The sequence below is a fragment of the Mucor mucedo genome, assembly GCF_025094135.1.
Source record: "Mucor mucedo strain NRRL 3635 chromosome Unknown EV154scaffold_50, whole genome shotgun sequence".
In the NCBI taxonomy this organism is placed as follows: domain Eukaryota; kingdom Fungi; phylum Mucoromycota; class Mucoromycetes; order Mucorales; family Mucoraceae; genus Mucor; species Mucor mucedo.
The window spans coordinates 181,258-201,847 of record NW_026252334.1 but is presented as its reverse complement, the minus strand read 5'-3'; the positions used below and the strand labels follow the sequence as shown (position 1 = coordinate 201,847).

The window sequence follows — 20,590 nt, the reverse complement described above, 5'->3', positions numbered from 1 at the left end:
AGTCAGGGTTTCAACCAGTGTCGAAGTGAATACAGCGCGAGTATCGACGTGAGTGCAGACGCTACGTGTTGGGAAAAGTGAAGGAGTCGGACTGTCAGTGTAGAAGTTACTTGGTGTTTCGATGATGTCTATGTACGCATTGTGCTAATATCTCTAATACATAACATGAATCATTCATAATATTCGATGATGTCTATTTATTTACTCATCTTTTTGATGTCTCAAGTATATAACACATATCATTTATAATTAAAGATACCAAATTAAATAAACACCAAAGTCATTTATGTAGTAAATAAAGGATTATCTTACATTTGATTGAAATTATTGTCTTATTCATGATATTACAACAATATCGAATTGGGCAATTTTGGAGTAAAAGCTTTACATTTTTCATAAAATATACAATATGCATATGTGAACCTCCTTTATTTAAAGTAATAATTTTATGAAGGCCTATTAGATTGAATAATGAGGATTCTGAAGAAAAAGTATTACTGACATCAAACTCTACCAATCAAACCGTGTTTCTCCTTAGTGCAAGAAAGGGGGCCTTTCTAATGAAATGGCGCAAGGATTTTGGAAAAATTGTACTTTTTCTCTAAGGGACAGCCAAAGTGCTCGTAGTCATAATGTAAGATCAAAACCAGAAAAGGTTGACTCATCATTAAAAACCAGGAGAGTTGTGCAATATAAAAAGGATGAATTATTTCATAACAGCAGAGTTCGTTTAGTCCGCTAAAAAAGTCAATTATCTAAAGAGTACATTTTAACATGTACAGTTAGTTTGAATAATGGTAAAAGAGCTTCATTGCTGAACATTATCTTACATCATAAACTTGACATCCTGACATTTATTTGCTCCTCAAACATAGATTTTAATGAGCGACTATCGGCTGAATTCAGCCCTAAGTTTTCTTCCATCAGTTTTTGTAGCAAATGATGAGTATCGCAAATGTCATCCTACATGTAGATAAAAATTAGAAATTGAAATTATTTAGGGTTGGGTGGGGTTTAAACGTACGAAAATGGTGGCTATCAATTCTAAATATTTAACAAGAATGATTATATTATCCCAGGAAGATGGAAGTGTGGCGATTCGTTTTTCAACAGAATTCCATCTTGTGACATTGTTAAAGTACAGCTTAGACAAAGCTACTTGGTTTAAGATGGATTTTAGACCAAAAACCTTAAGCTTCTTGAAAGTCGCTATGGAAGAATTTTTGTTTAAAATTGCTTCTTTTCTCAAGGATGAAATGCCACACACCAACAGCTTGAGACAATCTTCAATGGTGTGTACTGTGCTCTCTTGGATTTTCCCACTATTCAAAAAAAGAAACAAATTAGAGCCGCAATAAGTCGTATCTGTGATTATAAACTACCTTGATGCTTCGACAATAATGACTTCCATGTTATTAAACAATTTGAAGTAATCGAGAGCGTCATTGTACTTGACTGAATTAGTGGTATAGTCAGATTTGCGATAGTCAAGGTACTTTCCGGAGGTGAATTGCGTCTCACACCTGGGAATTTTTTTAGTATCCAGAAGTTTTTCTTTTTTATTCTTTTGTTTTACCACTTACATTCGACAAAGTCCACGATCTTTGAGACAGCAAGGAAAGATTTTATTACACTCTCAATAAAAATAAGTCCTCTCATGGTTTTGTACCAAGAGAGGACCATTCTTGAGTGTAGGGTGGAACGAGATCCATGTATATCGTATGATATTTAACAGAGCTACTGCTTTATCCGTTAAACCTTCAATCTTCGATGCCCATATATTCTGAACAAATGATTCGACATCATTATGTCTTAGGAGAGCGATGGTATGATCGAATATATTGTGTTTACGAAGTGAGGTATAGTTGGCTTGATCTTGTTCATGGGCATGGTATATATCAGAAATAAGGGAATTACTAAGTGCAAAAGAAGTCCCAAAGTTTACCAAGTCATTTAGAACTTCCACATGACATTTGCGAAGCTTGGGCATATGTCGATCATCTGATTGAAAGTTTGGAGTAACTAGCTGATACTTTTTTATGCCCTCCGTAATTACAACAGCAGCCTATATGTAAGAAAGTATGAGCACTATGATTGAAATAAGATAAGGGAATCACAAACCTTTGGGCAAGGCTGGTGCTCAGAGTCCACGAATTTATTCGGGCGCCTGTTGTTTTTATAAAATAAACAACAGGCAAGCAATACAGGTTCGTTTTTGCTGTACGTTTCACATGTCGAACTACCTCCATTCGTAAAGTTTCCAGAAAACTTATTCCGAATGCTTCCATAGTAGTTGGAGCTTTGGGGTTAGAAAAAGCACAAAAATCCCACTTGGGAATCTTGATGCTTTTTCGCGGGATTTTTGTGCACTTGTCCGAAGTGGTTTACATCTTCTTCAAGGTTTTCTACGTCTTTTTTAGACTCACGTATAGTTTTTTTGGACATAAAAATTATATGACTTACAGCAATCCCGGCCAAACCCTGAGAACCCGACTTGGGAGGTCGCCATCATACAGCAATCCTGGCCAAAACCTGAGAACCCAACCTAGGAGGTCGCCATCATACAGCAAAGACTGCTCTCAGCCGAAATATCGCAAAAGTTGCAAGGTATTTTTTAAAAAAGAGAAATAAGTCTGTTAAAGTTAAAAAAAAAAGAGGTGTGTGAACGAGTCTTATTTATAGGCTAATAAACAAGAACTGGTTTATGTCATGATGATCTAATCAAAAAAGTGTTTATTTGTAAACTGATAAACAAGATTTAATTGCTTATATAATTATCCAAAATGTTTGGGCCTTTACTTTTATTAGAAATATCTGCAAATACGTAATCTCTAACCTACATACAAGCAATTTTCATTCTGAATTTGGCAATTGTCTATCAGTTTAGTAGTAGCATAAACCAATATTGAATCATATAGGTATTTGGAAGAGGATATCTTTGAGAATTTTAGTTATTCCAGTGCAAAATTACAAGCATGGGATATATTTTCTTCGTCAAGAAATTCATTCGACACGGGGGACATGTCTGGGGGGAGAATAAATCGTAAATATTACAATTTTTTTTTTTTTTTTTTTTTTGAATTAAATATATTGACTTACCGAACTATCAACATATGTTTACGATATGGATGATTGGGGGTCTGTTGCAGGTCTTTGGAATCTACTTGGACGTAAGTTGTTGTTTTTTTGCATAAAACTTGCAATAGAGTAAATATTTCGAGCCGCATTGGTATCTCTATTCCATAATTTGTTACAACTTTTGCAAGTCAACAAATTGTGGATCTTTCCGACATCAGGGATTCGAACATTTTCCAGTGTTTTCAGCAAGCAGGAAGGATTGGAACACATCTAAATTAAAGTATTAATATCTAGTACAACAATCCGAATCGTTCATTATTTTACCTGTGAAGTAAGGTACTCGTCGGTATACACCAGAATTAGCCTTTCATCTGCACTTGCTTCTTCCATCTTTTTCCTTAACCTACGAAGCATACCAGATTGCTTTCCTTTCATTGTCACGTTAAATACTGCATTTCCTAAGGCGATCAAAGGCACTTTCTTCTCGTTCTTGAAGGGAGCTTTCTTCCATTTCTGATTTTGAGTCTCGGTTGAAGGGCCGCTCGTTGTTACAGATACAGTAGTGTAAGCTGTTGTTGGCGCCGATAGTGAGCTTTTTCCCACCTGCAAAGTCAATTTTTTCTTATTCTTCTTTTTCTTTTTCTTTTGGCGCCTTTGCTTGTAATCTGCCTTATTTCTGCGCGGATGGGTTTTATTGTCCGGATTATATTTTTTACCGCCTGAACAAAATATGTTTACAAGTTCATTATCCATTCTTTGCTGACCACGGTAATTAGAGAAACGAAGATCCGTAAATCGACCATCATAGAATTGTAATAGCGTGTCTAAATGGGTGAAGTAATATTGTAAATGTTGTTCAAAGATTGATAGCTTTGAAGTTCGATGGGTTGGAATATTCGTTTCAATTGTAGTAATCCCTTCTTCTTGCTTGAGCGAATTCATTGTTACCTGATTTTTTTTATAGCCAGCTTTAACGTAGTACTCCGCTGTCGATATGGACCTTATTTCATGCGCATCATTTCCATTTCCATCGCTCGCAACAAAGATGTCAGTGACACCCGGATCAGCACCCCACAATCTGACTACGTCTTGCATCTCCCATGTTTCAAAATCGTTCATTTCAAGCTTTATATCTTCATTGTCCTTGGGAACTGCAGGTCTGGTAAACAAAAAGTCAGCCGAACGCCCGTCCGTACAAAGTATATTACGCATCATGACTTTTCTTCTATTAAGCATTTCAGTGACACTGCAATAATATAAAATGTTATTTTTTTATATGAACCAAAATTATAAGACAGAATCGTTACCTTCCAGATTGTCCTAGTTTTTTCAAATCAAATAGACTCATGAAGTAAGTCGAATCTCGGGCATATGCATCCAGCGATTGATCATAAATTGCAATACGTTTGATATTGTCAGATCTATTAACAAGAATTTTTAAAGTAGCAATATCAATTGTTACGTATTGGCGTTTCAGTCCGTAGTGAGGCATCATGGAAAACGTTTTACGGGAATGGTGAATAGAGAAATTTTCTGGTATAAAACAATCTTTTCTTTCGGGTATAATAACATCTGGGTCTCTGGTTTCAGGATCGGAGAGGTATATTCTTGACTGTGCTAACTGCAGACGTGTTGCTCCAACGTTTTCTTGTACTTTGTTAAAGTTCACTTCAGACAGGAATGATGGTTTACTTAAAGCAACAGGTGTTGTTGAATTAATAGCGTTTCGAATCTTCCTTGCCAAAGCTGACCGTCTTCTTTTGTTGATATCTTCAACTTCATTTTCACAGGTTATGCTCAACATATTGTAAACCCAAGGTAAAGATACAGAATCTTGAGGCTCCTCCGCAGCAACAGTTTGAGCCACATTGGACATTTCCGTAGCTCTTAAGATTTTAAACAAGCTTGTAATGACAATACCGGGATTTTCAGAAATTTTAGAGACCGTCAAAGGTGTATGGACGCTGCTAACCTTGAACATCATTATTAATGCCAGCAAGTATTCCGTGAGTGCAGGAGAGGACACCATATTTGTTGGCCAAACAGGTGTTTTGAGCATTGTACATTTATTAAACAAGTACTCCGCTAGAGCAACTTTTTCCGGTTTTGTGAACTTAAACTAAATACAATAATAATGTAAGTATATGATTAAGTAATTAACACAGTGGGTCATTTACGTTGGCCAGACAAAATATAAAATATGACTTCATTCTTTTTTCAAAACTTTCTACTACATGATTTGAGAAAATTGTGGCGCTCTGTGTTGCTAAACTAGATTGGGCACTGCCGTAAAATATTCCGCCAGTATCGGTAGAAACTTGTGAGCCCCCGGATACAGTAATTTGTACTGTCTGAAACTTTCAATTATATCGGCTTTATCAAACATTGTGTTATTGCTGCTCATATTACGCCCACAAACCAGTTGCTGACAGGATTTGAAAAATACAGGAGAAAAAAATATCATTGGCAGCACCCAGTCTTCGTCAGCCTTGTTCTTTTGTAATAGCTTTAAAATATAGGAATTTGCGAATAACATTGATTTTATTGCAGTCTCGCGCATAAAGTTGACGAGCGTCAAAACGTTGTCACAAAAGATGGTCTTTGTTTCCTCATCCATATTGGAAGTAAGTGATGCCTCCAACCCAATTTTTCTGGTAAATGTTGAAGTGATTTTTGTCTCTAATGCAGCAGTTATTGCCTCTTGCTTCGTAGTCTGATGAAAAGGACACAATGGGGATCTAGTCGTGGTATGAGCTATTTCCTCATTATAAACGCCTGCCTCTGTACATCGTTTACACTTCTTTGCGCCATCACCAGCAACAACTTTAGATTTCTTTTGAAGTCTTCCCGCTTCCTTCTCCATTTTTTCTCAAAAAGTTCTTGGTATTTTCTGTTTCTGCTTTGCCTTCTTCTTTTAACTGGTGTACTCGGGCCAGGATCTTCAGCATATTCTAAAAAAAAAAGGGGTAAGTGTCATCACCAAAAAGTTTTAAATTTTGAGACATGTAATTTACCTTCGTATTCTCCTTCGTTATCCTCCTCTTTGTTTTCTTCTTCGCCTTCCTCCTTTGCTTGAATGGCCCTTTTCTTTCGCTCCTTCATCATTTGTATGATTTCATGCACCGATTTGTTTTTGTAGGTATCGTTTAAGCTCATAAGCAAAAAGTCAGTCAATTCAAAACAAAAAAAGTATGTAAAAGTGGAAAGGAGGGATGCTTACCTCCGTTAAGTAACGTACTTCTTAAATACTTTTCCAAAGAGCCAACGGGTTCTTGGTATTTTTAAAAACGGTTCATTTTCTAAAAATAAATATCATGCACATGTATTTTATTGTTCTATAACATTTAATTATGTTTTTTTGATTATGTTTTATTTTGATTGTGTTTTTTTTGATTGTGTTTTTTTTTTGTTTATGTCTCCTTTTTGACTCCGTTTTTTTTTATCATGATTTTTTTTTATTGATGCAATAAATTCAACAAGTCTTTATCTTGATACAGCTAATTTCAGAGAGCCCATTGTTTAAATGAGGAGACAGAACTGTATTCAATTGTCGAATAACTTTCAACAGTTAAATTAATTAATAGAAAGAAAAGTATATAATGAGCCCTTTTATATAACATTGTTGTCATAAAGAAATCATATCAAATATTACCCCATTGGCCAAATTTCTTATTGAAGTTCGATAACTGTGGTCGGCTCCACTGAATTTTATTAACCACCCATTATAAAGATGGTGTACTGAATATGTCCTTACATTCATGCCAAGTTAACAGCAACTGTCGAACTTTGAACTGCAGCCTTTGGATTCAGAAACTATTGGTCGATGTATTTAATAACAGCCTTTGGATCAAAAATATATTGGCTGCTGAGTGTCACTTTTAAATTCAATATCCAATCACTGAAGGATCCAAAGGTCTGAGTAACCCCCAGATATGTTATAGTAATATAGGCAGGATCTTTGACGGTGATTATTCAGAGGAGTTAGAATAAACACAAAATATACGGGATTAGAATTGGCAGTGAAACAATGACAATAAATCCAATACTATTGAAAGAGACTACAATAACACGCGTATGAAGATATACAGATGATATAAGAGACAGATATTCAATTATAAATTACAGTGATTAAACGAAGCTTATCCAACAAAAGCTTAATAACCCAAACTAAAATATAACAGAAAGAACGATGATTTATTTAAGATTCAGTCCGAAAAGGATCAAAATTCAAAACTCTTCAGTCACACAGGGCAAATATACCCGTCTTCACTACTTTATCCCAGCCTAACTTTCACGCGTCAATCGGAGACTGAAAACATTCATGTAAAAAGCAAGAAAAAAGCAACTTTTTTTTTTGTTCTCCTCCAAACAATAAAATGACTCATTTGTATCATTTTTACGAAGCCATTGATCACGAAGAAAAAGAAGCCGATATATTTTACGTGCAATGTGAATGGTTTAACAAGACCATTGATTTAGACACAGAACAAGCCAGTAATGAAGATTATTGTCTAATTACCGTGACGAACCTTGAGGATTACTGGCAACACACAAGTAACAGTTTAAAAGTAGAAAAAAAAAAGAAGGATAAAGACTCACTATCTTTCAAAAAAAAAATGTAGTTACTCGAGACTTGTTAATTGAAAAGTTTAAACCAAGTAATTGTTTGGTACAAAAAACTCGTAGTAAGGTATTAGCACTTAGTTTACGAGGTTCCAAGTGGATCAAGAATCATCAAATTCAATGGGCCTATATCAAGTGTGAAAATGGTCAACTCGAGGTAAGAAAGAAAAATTAGTGGCAAAAAAATCATGCCTCTTCAACTTTTTAGATGATGATATAGATGAAATTACGAATCCATTATTTCGATATCATTTATGGAGTCGCAGGTTCTTTCACCATGGAAAAGCTTCCTGGCGAAAAGAATCAGGACTTACTGACATCATGGTTTAAGAATTGTGCGACAGCTTCTGTGAAGTCTAATGTAAATGGAATAATCACATTCTATTTTTTTTTATTTTTCTTATTAATTTATCATGCAGGAAACTGAGGAAGCATTGACCTTGCGTCATGATGATATGAAGTCCTTAAACGATGATTTAAAATCAGCTCTTCAAGCCATGAAAACCGAATCCATCGAATACCGGTTCACCATGTTTTCTAATTTTACCAAAGTGTTGAATGCCAAAAAAGAAAAAATCGCAGAACTTATTAGCGAAATCGACTACTTAAAAAAACGAACCAGAGATGATACCGACGAAGAAGACATGCCTGTAAAGATACAAAAGACAAAGCGTGGTTCAAAGAAACAAATAAAAAATGAGGCCTTTTCAACTGTCAAAACGGAAACGTCCTCGTTGCAAGGACTTGTTCGAAAAGAGGCATCATCATCACGAGAGACTAGAAAGTTATCGCCTAACGTGAAACAAGAGCCAACCGGTGCCACGGAGGAAGAATCGTTAGTTACAGTGAAGGAAGAACCGCTATGGCCTGAAGAAGAACCTATTCCACGAAAGACAAAAGATAAAGGGAAGGCCGTGGATAGAGGAGAGACCATGGGTAGGGGAAAGGATAAAGCGCAAAAGAAGCCAGATCGACAAACTGTGAATCTGGATTCAACTAGCGATGATGAATCAGAGGATGAATCAGAGGATGAATTGGGTGATCTATTGGATAAAAGGACCAAGAAATTCGATCTGTAAAATAATATTTTGAAAATATGGACTACATATACAACACAACAGTTCAGAGGGTTTGGGGGAAGAAGGCTGATTTATACCAAAAATAAATATGATTTTTCATGGATTAACTTTATTGTGAATATAATGCAGATACTCGTTTAGCTTCTAGCAGGAGGGGCACCAGCTGGGGGAGGTTCGGTAGCAACCATGCTCATCAACAAGAAAGCGCCACCGATAATCATATACCAATACTTTTGGAAAAATGTCTTTTCTTCGATCTCCTTGTTTTCAGGGATTTCATCGTTAATGGAAACTGTAGCCTTCTTGGTCTTGGGTGGTGATTGTTTAGACATAAAATTACCGAGCAAAGGCCTATGCAATTGGTTAGTGCGCTCCCCTTCTACATGCTTATCCCAATTTCCTTACTTGGGCCCGGTGACAGGAGTCACTACGTTGACAGTTGTGTTGAAAGGTTGTGTTGTGATATCAGACTATATATATATATTAATACATATTTATAAGACTTCTTTCGCGCTTTTTGTTTCGAGCTTACCTTCGAGGACACACAATAATTGGATTCTGGGTAATAGGAAAGGTAATAAAAGTGATTGCTTTCATCCAAATGTAAAGTAATTTCATCGTGCCATTCGCTTCCTACCATTTGACACTATGACCCCAATTATTAGTCTTTTATCATAAAAATTCTTTTTTGTTGGCAACAATAAATAAATGAAAAACGTACTTTACCATTTTGACTGATGATAAAAAGACGTTGCCTGTACGCTCATCTTTGACCTTGATTTGATAAAATGGGTCTTTTGCAGCATTAAAATGAACAATTTCGTTATCGGAGGGGATGTAGGTGGGTACACCAGGAAGTCCAACGATGTCTCCCCGTTTAATATACTCGCCGTCTTTTTGATGATAGATGGTCAATTTCGTCTAAAGTGGGTAGGGTCAGTTTCAGGGCCGTATTTATTTCATCAGTAATTTTTTTCACCTCCTCAGTTGCTTGCACAAAAACCAATGCCCATGCAATAGCTAGACAAGTGAGCAGCACTTTTATAGATGAACGCGACATGGATACTATAAATGAGAAAACAATGATATTTTACTTACAGAGACCCTTTTTTATTTGAAAAAAAAAAAAAAAAAAAAAAAGCTTATCTCCGCTGCAAAGAACAAAAACTATGCGAGAGGCGCACAAAAACTATGTTTTTATCTGTATTTAAATCATGTCGTTTAGCGATTTGGCCTTAACTGACGATGATCCCTTATTTCGTGAGACACATTATGCACGTTACGGTTATGAAAGAACGTAGGTACCCCTTTTTTTTTTCATGCCGAGTTTTCTTACTAAACGCCTTCTTAGGAATATATTTGGTCTTGTGACGTTAGATTCGAGATTATTGACCTACATGGACCGACCTGATGAATTTCCTTCTACACGTTTTGAAAAGTTACCAGAAGCACCTGTACCTGATTATACCCAACGTAATTTATTTTTTCTTACTGTAAATAATGAAAAACTCAACGTGCATTTATTATTTTAGCGTTATCAAAACCAGTTCGTCATTTTATCGCAGCTTCTTCTTCTGAACTCACGGCATTTATATCTCGAGACGGTTACTGGAACTGTCTTTGCATTACGTTGGGATTAGAAGCAGGTAAATCCGAAGTGATTGCCATTGATGCTGTAGAAGAAAACCAGGACAAAATCAAGTTACTTGTTGCTTTAGCTGTAGCCGAGGTATATTAGACGGAGGAGGAGGAATAGGGCCATATCTAAATATATTTAACTGGGTATAGAAAGTGGACGAGGAAAGTGAAGAATTAGCTTATAGCTTACGTATTTACGGAAATCACACGAATACAAAACCCTTTTTGGAACAAGCTTTATTTGCGATTGGCGATTCCAGTCAGATTATACCCTTGATGGACGCTCCTATGCAAATATCCCACGTGCAGTAAAGTAGTCCTATATATATATATGTGTAAAAAGATGAAAAAAGAGGAAACAAAAAACTGACATGGTTTATAAATAAGAATTCAGCATGAGGATAGGTTACAAACGGCATTTTTATTAACTTCGATGGATGGCATCATTCATTTATACGTACAAGTAAGTATAGATCACACCATTACCATCATTAGACGAATTTTAAATTATAATTATAGAGTTCTGAAACGGGCCAATTCATAGAGTTACCATCTTCCACGTTTTTTCCATTGATGGGAGGCATATCCAACCATCGCACAAAGTAAATCAAAAAGAAAAGAAAAAATCGGCATTTATATATTCATGTAAACTAACCAAAAAAAATTTACACCCAGGATTTTATTCATGCATTTATTCGATCAACCCAATGGAAAAAGAGTGATTTGTGCAGGCGGACAAAATGGGGAATTATTTCTTGCATTTTATAATAAACGTAAGTGGTTTTCTTTGTGTATACCTTTATCTATCTCTTATCCCCCCCCCCCCCCTTTGTTTGTAGACGGCAAAGAAATTAAATCCCATGCGATTCGAATCTTTAGTCCAATTACATCTGTCTTGGTATTTCAACCAAGGACGTCCAGTCATCCAGATGATGAACTGCACTTGGTTGTGACCTGTGCTATTGAACAAGCCATTGTTTATAGGTCGATCCAAACCGATGGATTATCCACCAGTCGAACGCTTCCATTGTCTGGCAACTTTGATAGTGTTCTGTGTTCGCATGTAATGGATGTGGATTGGGATGGAGAAAAGGAGATTTTGATTGGAACTTATGGTAGACAAGTCTTGATTTATAAACAAGGTAAAGAAAAGAGAAATGCATGCATATACAAGCACACAATTAACACGCGCAATAAAAAAAAGTGGCGGGTACACAGGTTTATACGGTGTTATGGCGTAGACAATTTGCATATCCTATTTATCGCATGACGCATCTGGATCTCAACCGAGACGGATTGGATGAACTGATTGTGACTACCATGTATGGTGTACACATATTCCAGGTACATCACTGATTTATACATGAGATGCATTAAACACTGATAAATTATATTTATAGCCGAACATGAAAAAGGCTAGAGAGAGATTACTTGAGGTACTTCAATACGTAGAAGCCTCTAAACGACAAAAATACGAACTATTAGTTGAATGGCAACGACAGAAAGAGCTTGAAAAATCCATTGTTTTTGAATCCCAATAATAATTTATGTTTTTTTTTTAATGTGTTTAACAGCAAGTGAAATAGGTTCTACTTTTCACGAGCTGTATGGTTTCAATAATGACGGTGACCCTTTTTAACTTGGGTTCTTCTTCTTCCTCTTCTTCTTCTTCATCGGATAAATCGCCGTCACTATCAAAAGCACGGTATCGATTGGAAGTACGTTTTGTCTTGTTTTTTTGTCCGAATAAACCACGCCCACCTAAATCCATGGAAAGACCATTTTTGATCTTATCTTGCCAGCGTTTTTGTTGTTTTTGTTGCTTCTGTAGTTTGTGTAATTGTTGCACACGTTGATCTAGTTCTTCCTCATCATCATCGTCCAAAAATGGAGAACTCATAGTGGAACTCACATCAAACGAGGTGGATCGTTGTGTTCTTAATCTTCTATTTTTAGGTAGAGCATCTGTGATATCCAGAGCCAAAGTGGGACTACGCACCGTAGTTTGTGGCGAATGTAAATCACGACTGGCTAATTTTTTAAGATCGTATTCGATCAGGATTTCCTCTTGGTTGATCACGACCCTTTGCATCCCTACCAGATCCACAGGACCTGCAGAGGGGTCCTTTAATGTACGCAAGATATTATAACCTTGGCCTTTCAACACAGCCATTTGTTTTTGAAACATTTTTTCATCAAAATCGTCATCCATTTCAAAAAGAGATCGCATTTCTCGTACGGTTTCTCGCCACCAGAGTGGATCAGAAAGAACCTCCAAAAATTGTCGACGCGTGGCTTCGGTGAAGGGACGGTTAACAAGTGCATCGGGCATGGCCATCCAGCCATACGGATAAGAACGCCATTGATCGGGATGTTTATAAGGGAAAGCCAGCCCGTTATCAATGGCAGCTACATGAATATGTCCTGCTTGCATTGTTCCATCCACTTCTTTGGGAGGGCAATATTTAACCATCCAATTATCCAACCCACGATCTATAAAATATTTATAAATAACCCTTTTTCATATCATTTTGACATGCAACTTTCTATTTTTAAAAGAAAGAAATTGCCACTGGGGACAGTACCTTATTTACCTGTGTTACGGATAAGATAGTCCAAGATGATCAATTGCTCAAACTCTCTTCTAAATTGATTTTGAAGTTCGAAAGTCCATTTGAACGATGTATCCGTCGTTGTTGTTCCTGTTGCCGTGCCATTCGCTCTCTTCGGTGGATAGTGGTGTTGCTGTTCTTCATTGTCTTGATGATACAGATCTTCATGTCCTCCTAAACATCCACCCCACACGGATTTTCGATTGTTCTCATCATAATGCGAAGAATGAGGATCTGTGAAAGTGGGAAATGGATGATCTCGAAAGAAAACAGTAGCATCTTTATAATCTGTCAAGAAGCATTGAAAACTACCGATTTTGGGAGGTAATCCGTTGGTGGAACGTCTATCTAAATAATCATAATGAAAGGAAGAGGATGACAGGTGAATGACGTCTGTATAGGGTACCACGTGTGTACCCAGTCTACGGTCGATGGAGGATGCTGCGGCTTCGGAGAGATAACCCAAGTTGGGGATCAGGCAGGAACGACCAAAAAAACATGGAAATAAATGACGATGGATCCATTTAGTCCATTTTGGGTTGAGACGACCGTAAGGTTCCTCATTCTTTGGCTTGAAAACACCCACAATCTTTCCGGAACTATTACGGCAAAAATAAGAACCACTTGAACCTTGACTAATACGTGTGGGCTGCATATTACTGTCGATAGCTGTACGTACAGTATGTACAATATCGTTGAATTTCTCTTCTGTTTCGGGTATAGGATCATAGAATACCTTATAAAAAAAAGTTAATATGCAAAAGGTGAGTCTCGTTCCCGTCTTCCAATTACCCGCTCATCCGTGTCGGGCTTTTGGTTGTCATACAGTGGTGACATGGTCATGGTATATTGAGGCTGTACTTGTTGTTCTTCGCATTTTACAAAGACCGAACAAGTGACTTGGTCGGAAGGATCGATTTCTTCATCCAGGATGGCATTATTGACAGGCGACTGGATATTGGCAGGATGACGAGTTTCTCCAATACCATGTTTACCACGGAAACGACGACGGTGGACAATAGTCCAGCCTTGATCGCCAATGGTTGACTCTGCATCGTCCATAATGGGTAGATTACCGTTTTGAAGATCGGCAATGATGACAGCTGGCAAAGAAGCGAAAGAAGCTGTGGAAGCCATGTCTTTACGAAAGACGATGGGTAGCTTAGTTTGAAAGAAACGACGCGTGGCGTCTGGTATGGCAGAGAATGATGCTCGTGGTGAATGAGGTGGGGATTGAGCGGTGTGGAATGTCTGAGAAAGAAGTGGGACAACATTACATTCTCCATGATGGTTGGCTACGAGTACGGAATTAGAGTGATGTTGTAATAACTCTTGCGGTGTATCCTCATCATCGTCATGTTGTTCAATACGACTATAGGTCGTTGCTTGTTGACTTTTAAACATTTAAAGAAGAGAGGAAAAGAACAATAAATGTATTTTTAGTTTTTTTTTTACTTATTTGTTTATTATGATGACGAACAACAATAAAAAAAAAAATTAATGCGTATAAATAGGTGGTGGTTTTAACAAGGTACGATAAGGATGGGTATGATCCTTGTTATCGTATTGAATCTCAAAGAAATGACCTGTTGGTAAAAGATTTAATCTTCGTCGAGTGCGTTCAGCCAAGACTTGTCGTTCCAATTGATCAATGCGTATCGCACGTTTATGCCTTTGTTTAAATAGGAAGAAAGCAAGGATCATGTAGAGTGCAAGCGGGATCCACAATGCTTGAGCGCCCTGAGGTAAATGAGTAAACACAGACAATGCACCTAGGCATATCAGGACGGTGATCCAAAACGCCATCAAGACGCCCTGGAATTGGCTTAGTAAACAGGACTGACATGCGTCTCTGTAGTTGGTGTCACTGGAACGGCACAAGAGAACCTTGAGGAACCCTTGTTCTCGTTGGTGGTAATATTCACCCAACTCATGGAGAATCTCTAAATGGGCTTGTTCTCGCTCAGCATCTAAAAGCATGGCATCGTTAACTACGTAGGAAGGTGGTCTTGACAAGGTCCTTGTAATCGTCATTGGGGTATATATTAGAGTGTTGTCATTCTCACTCATGAATTTGGGCGCTAGGGGAGAAAAAAAAGCAGTACGAAAAAAAAACTTTTTTTTTTTTTTTCTTTTCCTTCAAAATGGATCCAATAGACCAACAGAATCAAGGTAAATAAAATGGAAGGACGAGTTACTGAGCTTTAAAATATCATGAAATAGATGCTATATCCAAAGTATCGTTGAAGCATACGGTAGAAGCAAATGCACATGCAATAGAAGTCTTTCGAAGAGAGTCTGCAGAAATATGGTGATGTCGTGATTTGGGTTATTTGTTTGTTTGTGTGTATTAACCCAACTTTCCATAGTCTGAAAATGAAGGAACATATCCACCAACATCAGCAAGCTCTTTCTCAGTTCTTTTCAACCTTGTTGGAGATTGATAAAAATGAAAACAATTTCGAGCAAGGTTGATATATATATACTGTTTATTGCTTTGTATGCATGCTCATAGTTTGTATAGTCAGGACAGAGTTGGATAATATGCTACTGGCCACAAACGAATTCTATGATAAAGAACACATAAAATGTTGTCACAGGTAAATAACAGGCAGAAGGGAAAAGGGTTCGGGCATCAATATTTATACTCACACTTTTCTGTACATAGTTTGAAAGAAACTTCTTTTATCAATACAGAAGAACATCACCCAAGGTAATATTTATCACATAAAATATAGAATATAAAAAAAAAGGTCCTAAATAGTATATATTTACCGATAAGGCTTGAAGATGCATTGGATCAGCAAATAAAGAGATATCTATAAGTTAGAATAGTGTTCCATCAATCGCACTAATTGTTGCGGAATAAGCGTTGTATTATTTCTATATAAAACCATAATTTGCATAATCTCACTGGGTGGAATGATATGCTCCCTCATGTCCTTTTCCAAATCCGGATAGACATCGTCTAATGTAGACGTATCATCCTCGTCCATCACCATGCGATAGATACACCGCATCTGGTAGAATGTGGCATATGTGAGTACAAGGTGAACATCCATGCGGCCTAATTGTGTATATCATCATCATCATCATCATCATATGTTTATGTGTATATGTGTTTACTTTTTATTTACCTGGTCGAATGATGGCGGGATCTAACCGTTCTGGATGGTTTGTCGTCATGATAAATATTATGCCATCTTCCAACGTATGTCCATCCAAGATAGACAAGAAAGCACCCAAATTAAACTTGGCCTCTTCCTCTTGTACCTGCTGTCTTGGTGAAAGAGCAGAGGACATGGTATCAATATCTTCAAATACAACAATGGCATGGGCAGGTACGTTTGAAAAGGCCTGAAACAATTCAGCGTCTGAATCCAGATAAGCCAGGTTAATGAAATACAAGTCTCGCTTTAGCTGCGACGCCACCGCAAAGACCAAACTGGTTTTACCGGTGCCTGGAGGACCAAACAAGGCAATTCCTCGCTTATACGGGAACCCCACACGCTTATAAAACGCTTTATTGTTCAAGAAACTATCGAGATCCTCTTTGATACGAACTTCATTGGCAGGGCTTAAGGCGACGGTGTCTAAGCCTTGTAAAGGGTAAAGAGCGCAAAGACGGACCCATTTCCCAGAGGCAGCATACTCGAAACGTGATTGGGTTTTCTTTTGTTGCAACGAGCACATGTAGTCTCGTGTGATTGAGTGTAGAAAGTCGCTTACGGTGGATACGGTTTGTTGATTGTTTGTGGATTCGAGAGTTACACAAATAAAAGGTTCATCTGTCCGGGATGAACGGATCCCAGGCTTGGAGAATTCACTTCCGGGTAAGACCACATCACCATGATTGTAATTCCCCTTCTTTTCTGTACTCTGAAATGTAAGTTTGAAACTATTTTCACCATGACGAATTGTATGCGCTATTTATTATTAAGTTGTTATAAATCTCTCTAGTTCTATGTCTTGATTACTTGGGGGGCTTACCTTGGTCAGGCTGAGGAACCAGATGAAAGGAAGGTGGCTCCTTTTCCTCATGATCCGATTCCGTGTTTGATTTTAGTTTGAAAAGGCCATGTTTATTTTCTTGTGCATGAATAGAAATTAAACGAGAGAGTGCCTGATGATAAATATTTGGTGCTGCAAAACAGAGTTATATCAAACTATATATTTCATTCATGCATATACAACATACTGGAATGGTAATCATCGTAATGTGTTGCTTCTACCATGACGGAAATCTCATTGTGAGACATGAGGTTGTTTTTTCGTCCCATGGTTGACATCAGGGTCATCATCAGTTTAAACAAGACGAGTAACAAGGTGACGGAAGCTGTTACCACAAAGGTATCAATGGCATAAATTCCTGTTTTATAAGCCTCTAATCGTACGGGTAAAAATGCGTATAACAAAGATTCCATCTGGCTGGCCGAAAATAAGCTGGCGATCGGTGCCACCGTCTCTGCATAGGATTGCATAGAATATGATAATTTTTTTTTTTTAGAAAAAAAGTGTTGGGGGAAGCGGGGTACGATTATGATAAAAAGGAAAAGATATATATTACAATGTGACTCTGTTTAAAGCTTGGCTTCCACTTCCGTTGTTTGAAAGAAGCGGTGGATTTCTTGCACAAGTGTATCAACTTGTTGTAGAGTGTTGTGACCATGAATACAAATACGTACACGTTCTTGGCCAATGGGCACAGTGGGTGAGCAGATGGGTTTGACAATCAAACCTTTGCTGTTGAGATAAGTGGCTAGTGCTCTGACAGGTGCATTTCCGTTTAGCACTACGCCCTGGATTGGACTGGAGGAAGGCAGTAATGTGCCCGATGGCAGTCGAATAGTATCTCTGAATCGCTGAGTCATGGCATGCACATGAGACTGGATCTAGGTTTAGGATAGATGTTAGTCATCTGATTTGCTTATGTAATTGTATAAAAAAAATTACAGGCATGGTATCGCCGTTCTCGAGTATATCATAGGCACATTTGATGGATGCCAAAGAACTGAATGACATGAAAGTAGAGTAAATCAAGGGTCTTGCATAATTAACCAGGTAATTGCGAAGTATGTCAGAGCCAAGCACAGCAGCTGATAATGATGATGAGAAGGTTAAATTAAAATGATGATGATGTGTATTTTAAATAAGACTTTTTCACCTCCGTTACTAGCCAAGGCTTTTCCAAAGGTATGAAGACGAGCAAAGATTTCGTTTTCCAGACCCAATTGAGATACCACGCCACGCCCACTATCACCAAACACGCCAGTGCCATGCGCCTATGATCGTATTAGAATAAGAACTTGGACCTTAATTTAATCCTATTTTTACCTCGTCTACTATCACATAGCCATTTTCTCGTTGGGGGAAATATTTGCGCAAGATGTCAATGATTTGTTTTAAAGGAGCGATATCCCCATCCATAGAATATACGGATTCGACGGCGATAAAAATATTTTGGCCAGGGAACTGGACAATAACGGACTGTAAGAGTTGCTCAAAGTGGACCAAGTCTGAGTGGTTGAAGGGAATGTACTTGGCGCAACGCGACATGCGCATGCCTTCATGAACACTGGCATGAATGAATTCGTCATACAAAATGACATCCCCACGTTGAGGAACCGTACTGAATAAACCGACATTGGCGTCGAACCCCGAGTTGAAGATGAGTGCGGCGGGAGCTTGGTGAAAGAGAGCGATACGTTGTTCGAGCATTTCAGCATAAGACGAGTTTCCGTCCAACAGTCTAGAGCCTGTAGAACCCATGATAGAGGGCATGGCGTTTAATTCAGCCAGATAGGCTTTTCGAAAAGATGAAGAATGAGAGAGACCTAGAAAATCGTTCGAAGAAAAGTCGATGCCATTGGTTGGGTTTATAACTAATCTACGCATTTTCGATATTTGACGTCGTTTGATTAAGGTTTCCGCTAATTGTTTTTCCAGTGTCATTTTTTTAATTTTGTTGCCAAGAGAAAAAGAAAGGAGAAAAAGATGATGAATTAAGTTGGAAATGATATTAAAACATTCATCATCCACCTTTTTGTAAAGCCGTTTTTTTTTTTAAAAAAAATTTGAATATCCGCTATTTTCTATCATTTCACTTCTCTTTTTTTCTCAAACGGAAATGGTTTGGTGAAACAAGTGTGGGAAGGGGTTCCGAATAATAAAGTTTTTAATATGCATATTATTTCTGCAAGACCCATTTGAACAGGAAAAATAGGGCAAACAAATCATGAGATGCAACAAACAAAACAAAAAGGACTGGAAGCAAAAACGGTTCCAATGGCATCAGCACGAAAATTCATTTCGATCATTTCATCATTTTATCTCCATGGTGAATGATGTAGCGGCATAACTACCGGAATAAGTTTATCGATTTGCGAAAAATAAAGATGAAATCATCTGAATAAGAATGTTTCAAGGGCGACAAATAAGAAAAATTTACCCTAATCTGGAGCATTTCCTTATTGTTTGTTTATCCATCTCGACTATATAAAGGGGACCTGAATTTTCCCTTTTTTTTTTTTTTTTTTTTTATATTTATATATACTTATAATTCCTTACTACCAATACTAATACACACACACACATACACACACAAAATGATGATGATCACTGAACTTGCCTCTCCTACCTTGACATTTCGTTCAAGTCCTGAGCCTTTGCTTTCATACATGGTCTCCAACATCGACGACCTTGTACAATGCTCTAAAGAACGTCGATACTACCAACATATGCTTTTACCTGATCTTCCCACCTTCATCAAACTCGTCTATCAAAAATGCCGCCTCACCCCTACTGTCTTGGTCATTGGCTTAATATATCTTCAACGTCTCAAAAAGAACTTGCCAGAACAGTCTCAAGGTGAATATGACACCCCTTACAAGTTGTTCTTAGCTGCTATGATTGTCGCTACCAAATACATCGAAGACTATTCGTCCCATGCATTGTCGATCTATCGAATTGTAGCTCCGCTCTATACCGCAAGAGAGCTTAATGAGATGGAACGCAGTTTCTTAGGCGTGCTAAAGGTAAAATAAAAGACTTTGTGTGAAATATTGTGAGTGTAGCTGTTTACTAATATGTTATAAATCTTTTTTTTAGTTTGAGCTGTATGTGAATATCACTGAAATGGATCAATTCGTGGAAGAACATCAAGACTCACTTGAACTTGAATTATTACGCATGGTCTAAAAAAAACGCATAACATTTCTTTCCTTTTTTCCTGTATATATATATTTGCATTATTATTTATTAAATAAAAAGTGTCATACGCTTATTTCGAAACAAACCAACTGATATTCTAATAATATTTCTATTAAAAGGTCTTTTTTTTTATGTTTATTATTTATACAGTAGTTCCTTCGCATTGGATTATTTTTTGATTGGGTAGTTTAAGTGATATACTCATCAGCAGACATGGAGAACTTATTTTCTATCTAGAATACATTTTTTTTGCATCGATTAGCTTCTACAGAGAAAACTATATCATGTGCTTATAAAACTAGTGGCTATCAAAAGAAAAAAAAAGACAGCTCTTATTCTCTTTTAAGAACG

The 20,590-nt window shown here is 37.3% G+C and overlaps 12 protein-coding genes across 12 annotated transcripts; 4 read left to right on the top strand and 8 right to left on the bottom strand.

Annotated features, from left to right (window-relative positions):
• Positions 1 to 735: 735 nt before the first annotated feature.
• EV154DRAFT_543952 (uncharacterized protein) lies at positions 736 to 1,990 on the bottom strand (the record flags this gene model as incomplete). The annotated part of the gene is made up of 6 exons (XM_051604574.1): positions 736 to 751; positions 827 to 963; positions 1,025 to 1,322; positions 1,383 to 1,523; positions 1,577 to 1,635; positions 1,670 to 1,990. The coding sequence occupies 5 exons, from the start codon at positions 1,988 to 1,990 to the stop codon at positions 832 to 834; spliced, it is 951 nt and encodes a 316-aa protein (XP_051457266.1). The 3' UTR covers positions 736 to 751; positions 827 to 831.
• A 1,320-nt stretch (positions 1,991 to 3,310) lies between these two features.
• On the bottom strand, positions 3,311 to 4,545 carry EV154DRAFT_510391 (uncharacterized protein; the record flags this gene model as incomplete). Its single annotated transcript, XM_051601701.1, is given in 5 exon segments — positions 3,311 to 3,348; positions 3,403 to 3,736; positions 3,748 to 4,227; positions 4,242 to 4,429; positions 4,498 to 4,545. Coding segments are annotated over 2 exon segments (477 nt in total), but the record flags the coding sequence as incomplete, so codon positions are not given.
• Positions 4,546 to 4,761: 216 nt separating this feature from the next.
• Positions 4,762 to 5,127, bottom strand: EV154DRAFT_510388 (uncharacterized protein). The gene is made up of 2 exons (XM_051601700.1): positions 4,869 to 5,127; positions 4,762 to 4,782 (listed from the first exon to the last, which is right to left on the bottom strand). Exons 1-2 carry the CDS (start codon positions 5,105 to 5,107, stop codon positions 4,767 to 4,769), a joined length of 255 nt encoding a protein of 84 aa, XP_051457264.1. The 5' UTR covers positions 5,108 to 5,127; the 3' UTR covers positions 4,762 to 4,766.
• Positions 5,128 to 5,766: 639 nt separating this feature from the next.
• Positions 5,767 to 6,040, top strand: EV154DRAFT_510378 (uncharacterized protein; the record flags this gene model as incomplete). Its single annotated transcript, XM_051601699.1, has 1 exon — positions 5,767 to 6,040. A coding segment is annotated over exon 1 (239 nt), but the record flags the coding sequence as incomplete, so codon positions are not given.
• A 1,294-nt stretch (positions 6,041 to 7,334) lies between these two features.
• Positions 7,335 to 8,873, top strand: EV154DRAFT_243151 (uncharacterized protein). Its single transcript, XM_051594558.1, has 4 exons — positions 7,335 to 7,632; positions 7,701 to 7,858; positions 7,922 to 8,062; positions 8,121 to 8,873. The coding sequence occupies exons 1-4, from the start codon at positions 7,455 to 7,457 to the stop codon at positions 8,778 to 8,780; spliced, it is 1,137 nt and encodes a 378-aa protein (XP_051457262.1). The 5' UTR covers positions 7,335 to 7,454; the 3' UTR covers positions 8,781 to 8,873.
• Positions 8,874 to 8,917: 44 nt separating this feature from the next.
• EV154DRAFT_563978 (uncharacterized protein) lies at positions 8,918 to 9,840 on the bottom strand (the record flags this gene model as incomplete). Its single annotated transcript, XM_051605811.1, has 5 exons — positions 8,918 to 9,131; positions 9,186 to 9,250; positions 9,313 to 9,426; positions 9,507 to 9,701; positions 9,760 to 9,840. 5 exons carry the CDS (start codon positions 9,838 to 9,840, stop codon positions 8,918 to 8,920), a joined length of 669 nt encoding a protein of 222 aa, XP_051457261.1.
• A 154-nt stretch (positions 9,841 to 9,994) lies between these two features.
• On the top strand, positions 9,995 to 10,518 carry EV154DRAFT_421460 (uncharacterized protein; the record flags this gene model as incomplete). Its single annotated transcript, XM_051596021.1, has 3 exons — positions 9,995 to 10,077; positions 10,165 to 10,253; positions 10,313 to 10,518. The coding sequence occupies 3 exons, from the start codon at positions 9,995 to 9,997 to the stop codon at positions 10,516 to 10,518; spliced, it is 378 nt and encodes a 125-aa protein (XP_051457260.1).
• Positions 10,519 to 12,113: 1,595 nt separating this feature from the next.
• On the bottom strand, positions 12,114 to 14,531 carry EV154DRAFT_444042 (phosphatidylinositol 3 and 4-kinase-domain-containing protein; the record flags this gene model as incomplete). The annotated part of the gene is made up of 3 exons (XM_051597043.1): positions 13,823 to 14,531; positions 13,013 to 13,766; positions 12,114 to 12,911 (listed from the first exon to the last, which is right to left on the bottom strand). Coding segments are annotated over exons 1-3 (2,163 nt in total), but the record flags the coding sequence as incomplete, so codon positions are not given.
• EV154DRAFT_243368 (uncharacterized protein) lies at positions 14,478 to 15,432 on the bottom strand. The gene has a single exon (XM_051594560.1). It carries the CDS (start codon positions 15,098 to 15,100, stop codon positions 14,528 to 14,530), a length of 573 nt encoding a protein of 190 aa, XP_051457258.1. The 5' UTR covers positions 15,101 to 15,432; the 3' UTR covers positions 14,478 to 14,527.
• A 250-nt stretch (positions 15,433 to 15,682) lies between these two features.
• EV154DRAFT_243228 (P-loop containing nucleoside triphosphate hydrolase protein) lies at positions 15,683 to 17,166 on the bottom strand. The gene is made up of 2 exons (XM_051594559.1): positions 16,168 to 17,166; positions 15,683 to 16,097 (listed from the first exon to the last, which is right to left on the bottom strand). The coding sequence occupies exons 1-2, from the start codon at positions 16,721 to 16,723 to the stop codon at positions 15,850 to 15,852; spliced, it is 804 nt and encodes a 267-aa protein (XP_051457257.1). The 5' UTR covers positions 16,724 to 17,166; the 3' UTR covers positions 15,683 to 15,849.
• Positions 17,167 to 17,610: 444 nt separating this feature from the next.
• On the bottom strand, positions 17,611 to 18,982 carry EV154DRAFT_421498 (pyridoxal phosphate-dependent transferase; the record flags this gene model as incomplete). The annotated part of the gene is made up of 4 exons (XM_051596028.1): positions 17,611 to 17,922; positions 17,984 to 18,126; positions 18,195 to 18,312; positions 18,365 to 18,982. 4 exons carry the CDS (start codon positions 18,980 to 18,982, stop codon positions 17,611 to 17,613), a joined length of 1,191 nt encoding a protein of 396 aa, XP_051457256.1.
• Positions 18,983 to 19,582: 600 nt separating this feature from the next.
• Positions 19,583 to 20,326, top strand: EV154DRAFT_465140 (uncharacterized protein). Its single transcript, XM_051597684.1, has 2 exons — positions 19,583 to 20,064; positions 20,138 to 20,326. The coding sequence occupies exons 1-2, from the start codon at positions 19,636 to 19,638 to the stop codon at positions 20,225 to 20,227; spliced, it is 519 nt and encodes a 172-aa protein (XP_051457255.1). The 5' UTR covers positions 19,583 to 19,635; the 3' UTR covers positions 20,228 to 20,326.
• Positions 20,327 to 20,590: the final 264 nt, after the last annotated feature.